At 46.3% G+C, this 12,315-nt stretch overlaps 1 protein-coding gene across 1 annotated transcript in view; it reads left to right on the forward strand.

The window, feature by feature from the left end:
- ect2 (epithelial cell transforming 2) overlaps nt 1-11,883 on the forward strand; it is a gene marked incomplete at its 5' end in the record, with an annotated part of 41,178 nt that extends 29,295 nt beyond the window's left edge. The window contains 5 exons of the mRNA XM_079221004.1: nt 286-424; nt 2,518-2,672; nt 3,786-3,893; nt 5,095-5,229; nt 11,720-11,883. Of these exons, the coding sequence (XP_079077130.1) occupies nt 286-424; nt 2,518-2,672; nt 3,786-3,893; nt 5,095-5,229; nt 11,720-11,809 (627 nt within the window). The 3' untranslated portion in view covers nt 11,810-11,883. The remainder of the gene's footprint in view (nt 1-285; nt 425-2,517; nt 2,673-3,785; nt 3,894-5,094; nt 5,230-11,719) is intronic.
- Between the last annotated feature and the right edge of the window lie 432 nt (nt 11,884-12,315).

The raw sequence follows: 12,315 nt of genomic DNA on the forward strand, positions 1-12,315 counted from the left end.
TTGCATCGTTTACCTCTATGAAGGCCTTATTGATTTATTGCCACGTAACCGATAGCGGCTTCACCCACACGATGCAAAATGCTCCCACACTCCATTCTGAACCGCACGCACACACACTGCCTTTCTTCCCTTTTGCCTCCAAAGTTGCTGTTTCATTTTGTGTGTGTGTGTGTGTGTGTGTGTGTGTGTGTGTGTGTGTGTGTGTGTGTGTGTGTGTGTGTGTGTGTGTGTGTGTGTGTGTGTGTGTGTGTGTGTGTGTGTGTGTGTGTGTGTGTGTTTCTGCAGATCGCGAGGAAGCGGCACAAGGTGATCAATACATTTAAGAGTCCGCTGGGACAGACGAGACCGCCGCCCCCGTTCAAACACATCACACTGATGCCGCTGTCCCAGATCCGCAAAGTGCTGGACCTGCAGGACACAGAGGGTAACACACACACACACACACACACACACACACACACACACACTGTAAACTAATGAGGTCACTGCTTATCACTTCATCTGCATGTCGTCTCAGGGTGTCTCACGTCTCCATCTGCACTCAGTTGTGTTTAACCACTAAAATGAGTGTCTGTTGGAGTGTATCTATTATTATTATTATTATTATTATTATTATTATTATTATAGTGCAATGCTTAAAAGTAAGACAAACCAACTCCAACATCTCAGCTCAGTTTGCTGAAACATGGCAGAAGCTATTTCACAGTAAGTTTGTTCAGGATGCTCCACTCTCTGAGATCTGAGTCAGTTCACTTCTGCAATTTCGTCTTCCTCCTATTGACTCACCAACAGGAGAAAACAAACATCAAATGGGTGATGCAATTTGCTGTTTGTTTCTTGTCTCTTTAATGTGAAATGTCTGTTGTTGGAAACTTTTTCTGTTTTGTTTTTGAGGCTGTTATTTGTACTTTTGTGTGAAACTTTTCTACGGCCAGGACTTCTTCTGAAAGGAGATTTTGAATGTGTTGATCTTCAATTAGAGGAAAAAACTAGACAAAAAAGTAAAAAAAAAAAACTCATCTGATGGGAATATTCCAGTTGGACTGTTTGGACTCAGAAAATAAGATCTGTGAGCTATAAACAAACGGACAATTAGTCTTCTCATTTAGACCTGTTATGAAGAATCCCAAAAGAGCTTCACGTGTTTCACTTTAATAGGAAAACCTGCTGTTTTAACGGCTAGTATGAACATGCAGAATGATTTAAGTAAAGCTGCACGAAAGACATATTGCGGAATGAAAGTTTTGTATATTTCATAGCTAAATGCTTGGATCTGATGCACTTTGGAGCAACATTTAGAGGCTAGAGCAATACAAACATTTTGGCCCAAGTAAAACAATTTTTTATTTGTCATTGTTTATATATGAAAGGTGATGAGTTCCATCTACACACCTGGTAACTAGATGGCTTTCCAGCTGTGGCGCTTCAGAGGAATGTGCTCGTCAGGGACGGATGCTAGCACCTAAATATGTAGCTTGCAAGCAAGCTACATATGCCCTATACACTAGCAAGGCAACCATATTTCAATGTTCATATGGGAATTAGGAACCTGACTATTGCTTTAAGACAGACTTCAATGTGAACGTATCCTTCTACTGTTAATAAAGGTTTCTGCAAGTTGCTGTTTATAATGTAAATTAACTAAAATGAATGGTTGCTCACAGGGAATCTAAAAAACAGAACCGCAGAACTGTGAACGCAGTCGCAAAAGTTATATTCTAAACTTACAATATTTTAAGTGTTCAGCATAAACAAATCATTGACAGCTTTTGATTAGAAGTTGCCACGGCAACAGAAATGGAAGAGGCAAACGTTGCGTTCAATTCCCATTTTCTACTAATTGATCCTTCTGTGGTCGCCTGCACACGATGGACAGGATGACTCCAACGGGCCACCGTGAGGAGCAGCCGGGTCCCAACTCCTTCTTTTCCAGATAAAACACTGACTTGAGGTTACAACTATCACCCTCTCTCTTTCCATCGATCATTTAGTTTGCTGCTCTGAACGCCTCACAGTAAACGAGTAATGCTCGCTGCTCTCCAACGTGAGGCAGAGGTGATGCGTCTCTGTTGGCCGTCATTAAAACATTTCATGTGGATTTCTCCGCTTTATCGCCACAGTTTTCCTGCTTAAAAAGCTCCAGGATCCCACATTAGTGAAGGAGGTCCAACAGCGATTGTTTCTAACATACTTTGGCGCTTCCTGTATTTAGTCTACCCCTGTATTTCATGTGAGAACACAATGTTCTCTGACAAAGGCTGTCTTTACTCGGGGAACACTGGTGATTGATGTTCATGCAGTTTGGATGAAGCACTGATTTTTGTCTTGCATGTTTTTTCCATCCCCCGCTTCTGTCTGCTCTCATCTCTCCATCTGTTTTCTCTTCCTTTCCTCTCGGTCCAACACTCTTCCTCCATCCTCCTCATCCTCTTCTGTCTCATCCTCTTCATCTCCATCTCTTCACTGGACGCTTCCTTTTGTCGCTCCTCATCATTCTCTCCCCGTCTCTGCCTTCAGAGTGTGTGAATGCGTTCGCCCTGGTGGTTCGCCCTCCAACCGAACAGGAGAACCTGTTGTTCAGCTTCCAACTGGCCGGGGAGGAAACGGTTAAAAGCGCCTGGCTGAGAACTCTGTGCCGCCAAGTCGCCAACACCATCTGCAAGGCTGATGCGGTGAGAAGAGACACACACACACACACACAACCACACACAAGGAAAGAAACGATAATGGGTGTTTGACAGAGTGGCAGACAGGGAAGGAAGCTGTGACGGCTCTGTAATCCTCAACAGAAGTTTATTCTGGAGAGCTGTTTCCTCTCCAAAAACAAATCCACACCCAGCTCGGTCCTGAACGTCAGACCTTTTCAGGTCATCAAACCAAAACAACAGGTGTGACGTTTCCCCCGGACCACGGTTCAGCTTGCTCCTCGTGTTTCAGCCGGTAACGGCAAGTTGGAGATATGCTAGCAGGAGATGAGATGGCTTCTGGGTCTGGAGCGGTTGTGGCATTAATTCACTGAGAAATCAACGGCCGCAACATGTGATCACATGTGATCGCAGTAATGCTGCTTAGTGCATTTCTTGGGGACTATTTTCAGCTGCGCATTAATACACATTTAGTCCTCTAGTGAGTAATCCCAGCAGAAATTGATGACTTGGATTGAAATGCAAGTGTGTGTTTATACGGTAATGAAGGCTCTTGTCATCCAGTGCAGCAGTGTGTTATTGATGTGTCTTCTGCAGCATTGCACAACATGAAGCACAGAGGAACACAGGCAGTACTTAGTTCTACCAGTTCCTAGTTTTCTTTTCGTGGGATTTTTCAAGCTGAAGAAAAACATCGCCAAACGTATCCCGAGATGTTTTGAGGAGATTGTGGAAAACCAACATGTTAGGGGCCGATTAAAGCGTGATGACTCTGAGTCTGCAGGAAGTTATGGAGTGAGGCTGTCTGCTCCATTTAGCAGAGCAGCCAGCAGGGGGCGATGTTGGCCTCTGGTCCGCCCGCCGCCTCGCAGCTGCATCCTAATGCTGGTTTCACTGGGTCAGCGCTACGCTGTGAATACCAACGAGATAGAGCCCTGCTTGTTCACAAGCCCAGTGCAGGATGAGGAGGGAAATAAAGACTGTGTGTGTGTGTGTGTGTGTGTGTGTGTGTGTGTGAGAACTACACACCCCCTCTTGCTACAGCAAAACACAAAGTATCTACCTCCATTGATCGCGTGAATCGCACACTTCAGGTCCTTCTACCGAGTTTGAGTCTGTTTGTTCTCGTCTGGTCACCAGGAAGACCTGATCCAGAGCACAGACCCAGACTCACTGCAGGTCAGCACCAAGGACATGGACAGCACCCTGAGCAAAGCCTCCAGGGCCATCAAGAAGACCTCGAAAAAGGTAAAGTTCCCCATCGTTGACCTGCACCTCTTCCAGTGGTAACATGCAAGTCTGCAAAATGAGTTTTGAACCCTCCGTCGCTCCTCTGCTGCGTCCCGTGTGATCGACTCCTCAGCCCACAGAGCTGTCAGCTGACCCTCGAGAGAGGCGTCGGCCTGAAGTCGACCCGTGTCCTCGTTCGGTACGGCCCTGATTCAGACTGACGGGACTACTTAAATAATTTCCTGCTGAGTTACACAGAAACATGAATGAAATTAGGCCCCAGACATCGAGTGCAGACTCGTCCCTTTGATGTGATTCAGCATTTATTAAACAAAGGGCTGGGATTGAAGGCTGCCTGAGATCTTCTTAGCGGCTCTTTCAGCTCACCCAGACAGGGCAGCTGAAGGATTTGCATATTTAACTGAATACTGCCCGAAAGAATCTTTGGAACAAGCCGATAAAAGATATGCGACATGGTCATCGCCGCATGGGGAAAAAGGTTTGTGACGCTAAAGCAGACACTTCTGAGGGAACAACTGAGAGCGCTGAAGGTTAAGAGTCAGACGCATTTCTCTCTTCCTTGGTGCTACAAGAGATATGTTTGCATGTATTCATAATGTACCAGACTAATAATTTAACAGATAAGAGCACATAGTAGTAAACTAGTAATGGCATGATGTTTGACCTCGACTAAAACCCTGTCTCACTGTCAGAGGCTCATACCTGTGCTAGTGCTAAGAGAGCAGCTGCCTCTCAGCACTAGCACAGAAACATGGCCCTCTTTAAATTACAACGCTCCCTATGTTGTCTCTTTTTGAGCTCTTTTCCACTTCAGAGGTCGGTACATAGTGGTTAATATTTATTCAAGCCATATGTGAAGAAAATGACAAGTTGAGGACACTATCTCAGCGTTACCAGATGAAACATTATGGAAATAAGACTTGTGACATGGGTGTCTTTGGATGGTTTTATATTGTAATTATTATCATTGCATTGGGCACATTACCCCTGTAATATATCAAATGTACCTCGTTAGTGAAAGCTCTTACTTTTGTAGTTCTAACCACGTAATGTCTAGTACAGGTGGTCCTCTGCCAATAAGGGCTGCAAGCTTCATGTGACGAATAAAGAACAACAGGTTGTGTAGTTATCCTCCGCTGTGACGGATACGAAGAGAGACTAAAAGGTGTGTGTGTGTTGTGTGTGTGTTGTGTGTTAGGTGACCAGGGCCTTTTCCTTCACCAAGACCCCGAAGCGTGTGATCCAGAGGGCGTTCATGGCCAGCAGTACTCCAGATGAGAAGAGCCAGAGGTTGAGTTGTGAAAACCGCATCGGCAGCAGCTCCACGCTGGCTGTGAGTCTTTTTCATATGCACTTTTTTTGGCGGGGGGGAAGACATGATGCTCATGATGTAATAACATTTCCTGTGTTTCCTTTCATATAAACAGTATAACATAATTAATATGGGATGTCTCTCTGTCCATGTGCTCCTCAATCCTTCTCTCCATCTCTTCCTCCTTTGAGAGCCAGACTGTGGACATCAGTCCATGATGGAGCAGCTCTCATGTTGATGTACCTTGATTTAAAAAAAAGCCCTTCTGCTCTTAAATGTGCAGGAACTTGTTCTGCTCTATTGTAAGATTGTTCTTTCAGTAGTTGTACTTATTTTCCTACACGTTTTGTGTTATGGTGTTTGAATGAGTCATTTCTTGATCCTCTATTTTCATTAAACACGTGGGTGGGAAGAGGAATGTTAAGTTAAAGGAAGCAAATCTAATTCCCACATTATTCACACCATTTACACACTTGTTAGTCCCTCATCTCACTCACTACCTGGTTCCCCATGAGACAAGGATGTAAATGTAAAAAACAACCCAGGGTTGAATATTGATATTTACATATGAACTGTACATACAGTCAGAAACGGACAGCTTTCGTTGCTTTACAATATCCTAGATTGCTGTGGAGAATGCAAAGGTCTTTAATGTGTCTTCAGGTAGTTCCTCGTCAACACGGGCACAGAGTGCGTTCTCCCTTTTCACCGTTGGCACTTCCTTTAATACAAACAGCAGGCGAGTCTCAGCAGCAACTCCTGCATCTAAAGAGAAGCAAAGTTCATGTTGGCTGCTGAGACTATTTAGCTAATGAGGGCAAGGCAATGAAATGCATCTTGGCAGCTATAGACGCGTCTCAGTAAAGACTGAGGCGGAAGCAGCGGCCTCAGCGGTGGATGATCCTTGTAGAGGACCAGGGAGCAAAGAGCTGTTAAAGGAAAACTTTGTTGAGCTTTAGTTTCACGCCAGCTGTCACACAGGTGTTTTTACACGCAGAGCTTTAGTGCACAGTAACACAATGAGTGCAGCCACGGCCCACTCCTTGTAGAATAAAGAGTACTTCTTATATAAACCATAAAAAACAGCTGGATGCAGGCAATGCAAAGCTATTCAATAGTCAAGCATAAACATTGGACTGGTTCATTAGCCTACATTCACATATAATAGCATCCAGGACTAGCTCCCACACGGAAGATGTATGCTACGCGGTAGATGCTGTATGCTACGCGGTAGATGCTGTATGCTACGCGGTAGATGCTGTATGCTACGCGGTAGATGCTGTATGCTACGCGGTAGATGCCGTATGCTACACGGTAGATGCCGTATGCTATGTGGTAGATACTGTATACTGTGCCGTGTGCTACGCGGTAGATGCCGTGTGCTACGCGGTAGATGCCGTGTGCTACGCGGTAGATGCCGTGTGCTACCCGGTAGATGCCGTGTGCTACCCGGTAGATATGTGAGAAGACATTTTCCTCCTGTGGCCTGTAAGCCCACACAGTAATGTAGTATAGAAGGGTGGAGGTATGATCGGACACTAGCTGTTCGAGTTCCGCCAACAGACACTTTCTGATTGGAACAAGATACTGAAGAATTTGATCAACTTTCTTTTGAACCTGTGTTCATTAAATTAACAGTGTGTGCATTGTGTATTTAAACTACAGTCTGTCTAGGTATGCAATTTTAAATTCCCCCCTGCAGATGTCTTTCTTGCTCTGCCTAAACTTAACTCTAACTTCCTTTATGTGATTTAGAGCCTCACACAGTCTTTCACACGTGTTTCTGTCTTTTATCCTCTCTCCTCCAGTTCTGTCTCATCGTCTTCGTTTATCTGCCTCATCTTGTTTTTCAGGTTTTTTGTTCATGATCTGTAAACCGTGTGTGTCTCCTCTGTCATGTGCTCTAGATGTCTCGCTCTACCTCCACGTTCAGTTTGAGTGACTCTGCCAAGAGCAGTGTTGTGGTGCAGCGCTCGAACTCTCTGGACCATCCCCCGCTCAGAGCCAGGGCCTCGGTCTGCATCCGCACCCCCATCAGCCCCGCCCCCAACCCCGCCCCCAAGTTTAACGAAAGCCTCCGCCCCGTCTATTACCCAAGCGCCCACGAGCCCAAGTCCATCCTTCACGCTCCATTGCTGTCCCAACCAGCACCGGCTCACCCAGGCCCCTCCCAACAGTCCACGACCACTCGCCCCGCCTCCAGCTTGATTCCAGCGGTCCGAAACTCCATTCAGCTCAACTCCATTCAGCTCAACTCCAAAATCTCCCAACTAAAATCGAGCCAGCCCGGGTCCAGACACCTCCCTTCAGTCGGGTTCCAGGCAAGGTTCCTGGCTCCGCCGCCTGTTAATGTCAAAGGCAGGACCTTTTCTGAGTCGTGCAGGGATCCCCACGCTCCCTCGGACCGACCCAGGCCCGCCCTGACCAGTCCTCGCAGGGAGACTCTGCTCTAGACCGCAGTCCTGGAGCCTGACGTGAGCAACCTCATCACCGTGGTCTAGTTTTAACTCGGGGTGCACCAATACCTTTTTCAATTTCATATTAATCCTCACTGCCTGCTGATTACTCTGTGTTGGCCTTTTAACACCCAAACACCACAGGTGCTTTTCTACTCCCAAATCAACTCCTTAGAGGCTGAGACCCTTCGACCAAGATGGATCAGATTAACAAGGGTCCGCTGAACTCTGAACTCCAGTAACTAGATGAGCGGTTAATGCTTCTCCCCGCTTGAGATGGTGTGCAGGGCAGAGATTTTAAGGGTTGATTTGGAATCTCTCTGCTCCTCTGAATCACCCGGTTACTAACGGGTGGTGGTGGCTGGGAATATTCACGAGCGGGTGCTGTTCATTGTGGGCTGTATACAAAAGGCTGTGATGGAGCTGACCTGCTTTCCCTTTAAAGGCACGCGGTCAAATGTAGAATATTTCATTGTACGGTCGGTTGATCTGATTAATAACCATCCGCATTAAAAAGTTGTTACTAAGTTAAAGTCGGAGGTCTTTGTTTAACCTCAGCAGCTTGAGGGACGGACATCCAGAATGATGATGTCACAGCTGCCCTCAGCCAGTCAACCCGTTCCCAGTTAAATGGACAGAGCTCTCCCAGTCTGACGGCTTCATGCTTGTGACGTTCAAACATGCACATAATGACAGTTATCTATTTGGAGATCATTAAACCATTTCACAATGAACCATTCAGAAGCTCTTTCATTCCATCGAACATATCCGTAAACGGGAACTCCTTTTTTGTGCATCAATATCATTTTCTTAAAAGGGTTATTTTGCTTGTGTTGAACTTATTTTCTCAAGGTTTTGAGTTCTCCCTCAATTCTGACCCTGTTCCAGTCTCTACAACCTGCCTGTTGTGCTATAGCCCAACAGAGCTGAACACGTCTCCTTCAAACAACTCTGTTTATTCAAGTTTCTCACCCAAAAACTATATTTTACAAGATAACATTTGAACTTGAAGGCCTCATAATGCAAGTCAATGCAACCTGCGTTAAGTTCAGCTGCATGAAGAGCAGGGCTGTGTTCACTCTGAACAGCATGAAGGGATGAATGACATGTAATCAATGTCTGATTAACTTCGTTATTTTAAATGTTTTCAGGTCGTTCCTCCACGGCTTATTTTAGACGACTCGTCGTGTCGTCTTCGCTCTTCATGAAGCACATGTTGTGTGACGTTACTGTCACAACATGTGACACTGCTGTGTGCAACATACATCTATGTCACTGGCACCAGCGTGAAATATGAAATATGAGACGGACCAGCCAGTCTATCCGAGCCTCTGTAGTGTTTGGTCATAAACCAACACATTGGACAAATTAAAGATGTGTCTGATGATGACTAGACCAGAAGTTAAGGGTTTACCAAAGTTCTTAGAATTCATCCTGACGGCACCATTTCAGGACATTCCACCCAATACTCCTTTAGTTTGGACCAAAGAGGAGGAGGACTGACTACAGACCCTCCCTCAAGTCATGAGCCGGGCGGAGAACGTCTTCTGAGGCAATGAAAATAGAAAAACACTAAATCCTTCCTCCCCATTGTCCATCCATCTGGATGTTAAACTCAGTCCAGACACTTCATGCTTCATGATGAAGATGAAGTCAGCTGCCCAAACATTTAATATTACAAATAACAGCACATGATATTTTAATAAGGTGTGATGTATGTCATTGCTGCATTAGTATTGCGAATGGCAATTAGTACTTAATGTGATGCCTCCTGACTGACTGCTCTTCAACGTGGAATAACATGGTTGGATTGGGGCTTAATGGCACATTTAAACTTTCAGAAAGCAGCAGCATGTTCAATATGCATAATGTATAGGAAAGAGGTGAAAATAAGCCACTCTCTAACTTAGAGCGCATTCTTTGATGCGTGGTTATTATAGTCACAGGACGAGTGACCCAGAGACGGATGATGTCGTAGTCCGATATCAAATCTCACGTGATCGAGTGGGCGTGGCCTGTGTGCTGGAGGATGGCCTCATAGAGCTTTTCCAAAGAGCGCAGTTTGAGTTCTAGCCGTCTGTCAGTCTGCGGTCCTCCCAAGCAGCGCTGTGACAGGAACATCGTGTTTGAGCCATGCACTGTGATAAAGATGGACGACGTGACGGCTCCTCAAGGGGAAAACGCCTCCATCAGGAGGTCATAAGCCCCGCCCCCTCCATGTCAGTGCATGGGCCGATATGGACCAGTATTGCTCTCTGAAAAACAACGATAAACAAAGCAAAAGGCCTGAGAGGATAACTCGTCTCAATCCACTGCATTACTCTCCCGGGATGCCTGGTGTGCCTCACCGACGTTTCCTGTTGCGTGGCTTCAGGATGGGAGTGGAGATTTGTGGTGTTTTTATCTTCAGTCCCGACTTGTTTATCGCACAGCTGACGCATCACTTTGTTCCCGTCCTTCTTTCAGATTAAAACCAAAGAATCAACAAATATATCCATTTGCATTCTTTTTGATAACGAGCCGGCGCCTTCGTTGCTAAAGTTAGGGCTACCGGCTAGTTTGAAGCTTTGACGCTTCAGTCACAATGTTGACGGTGTTGTGATCTGTTTATCCGCTCCAATGGAACCACATCTGGGTGAACCTTGGTGCTGTGAGCCAGAAGACCTCAGCATGACGCTGGTGATGTATCAGTGGAGGCGTGGGCTGTGTGTGTGTGTGTGTGTGTGTGTGTGTGCGCCGGCTGAGGTGAAAATAGAGATGTTCTCATGCCCACCTGCACAAATCAAGCGCTCATTAGCATGTGAGCTCGGCTGTGGCAGGTGTGCAGCACTGGGACCAGGACGGCCCTCGACCTGCTCCTCCTCCAGTGGGAACCTGATCTGCTCAGTCACTCTGCCCTCTGCTTCTGGGCCACTCTAGCACTGCTCTCCAACGTGTAATCACACTGTGTGTGTGTGTGTGTGGTAAAAGCCAGGTGGAAAGCTACTGAAGTGTGTGTGTTGGCAAAGGTTGCCCATCTTATTGAATTCAGTGCCAAAGTTTGTCTTTGAAGCCACAGAAGCGCTGGTCACAGCATTTGTCTTTGTGCACTCGGTAATTAAAATGAGGCTGGAGCACATAAAAGCCTTATTACACACACACACAAACACACACACACACATTTAGGGCCATATAAAATCTGTTTACATGTTTTCCAGATTTACATTTCATTTTTTTCCAGATAACATTTTTCACATTTCCGAAACGATCTTATATGCTGGATGACTAATTGGATTCAATACATTAATATTCAAAATGTGAATAATATCACAGCAGAATGAATCCACTGATTCTAGTCAGGATTTTAAACTCGGACACAGAGAGCAGAGAGAACCAGAGCCGGTGAAAACACTTCTATACACTTCCTGACGAATTCCATTTAATTTCACAGTCGATTTTATTTTCATTCTAAAAGTCTGCGACTCCATCCGTGTGCTCCACATGGTCGAGAACATGTGACCCGCTGTGGCTTTCAGCGGCAGGTCTAATGGCTGCTGGTGTGGAACGGAGGTAAACGGCTGAGTGAGCGCTTTGCACTCATTCACACCTACTGGTGCTTTCTTCTTCCTAATATACTCGTATCTTTTCTGTTTTCGGTTATTATAACATACATGTTCACCAAAGTCCTTTCTGAGAGCTTGAGACACCGTAACACTGCTGCTACCTGACGGCACGACCAACATGAGCAGCCAGACCAGCGGCCGGCTGAAGGCAGGCCTGGAAGTCCTCTCCGCCTTTATGGGCTGGAAGCTAAAGCACAAACTAGTCTTTTTTAGTATAAAATGTAGATTTCCATTTGGACACACAGCTAGGGAAGAGCGTCACGGAGGGACGTTGACTACGAGACGATCGTCTGGCTTCGTGGATCTCTGTTTCCACGCGTTCCGGCTGCTCATGCCCGTTGTAGCCGTGACGTCGCGGCCAGGTTTGGCTCCACCCGGGTGATCCTCTAGCAACACAGCTGGACACGTCAGCGTATCTCTGTTCTCATTGGTCCGTGTGTTTTCCCTCTGCAGGCACACCACTCCCCCTCCATGGTCAATCTGCCCTCCATGTTTGAGAGGAAGTACCACACATTCAGCCGCTCCACCACCCACCTCTTCTGAGCCGCTCCCGCCTCCGTTTCAGTCGGCAGAAAGACCCGGCCGGACAGGTGTGCTTCCTACCTGGAAGCTGCCGGTTCACACTGGAGCTCCTCTCTCACTTTTCAAATCCACAGGAACACATTTTGGAAAAGAAACCGCACTGAAGAATTGTCCCGCTCCTGTCAGAGCGCTTCATCGTGGAGACTTGGACTAAGCAGCGCTGAAGCAATGAAGCAGTTGTTCCTCAGCCTGACGCCCAACATGGCGAGCAGCGGGAACCGCTCCGTGTTGTAGAGGAGAGGAGGCCGGCAAACCGCTGGAGCAGCTGACTGGACTGGTACGACCCTGTGTGTGTGTGTGTGTGTGTGTGAGAATGTGATGTAACGCTTGCTCTGCCCGTAAACAATGAAGGATGCTCTGCTTTTCGCCGGGTACTGTTAATGGATTGTCTCGACACGATTGATTTGTTTCTTTTATTAATGTTCTACACACACACACACACACACACACACACACACACACACACA

The sequence above is a fragment of the Taurulus bubalis genome (genome assembly GCF_910589615.1).
Source record: "Taurulus bubalis genome assembly, chromosome: 7".
Classification (NCBI taxonomy): Eukaryota; Metazoa; Chordata; class Actinopteri; order Perciformes; family Cottidae; genus Taurulus; species Taurulus bubalis.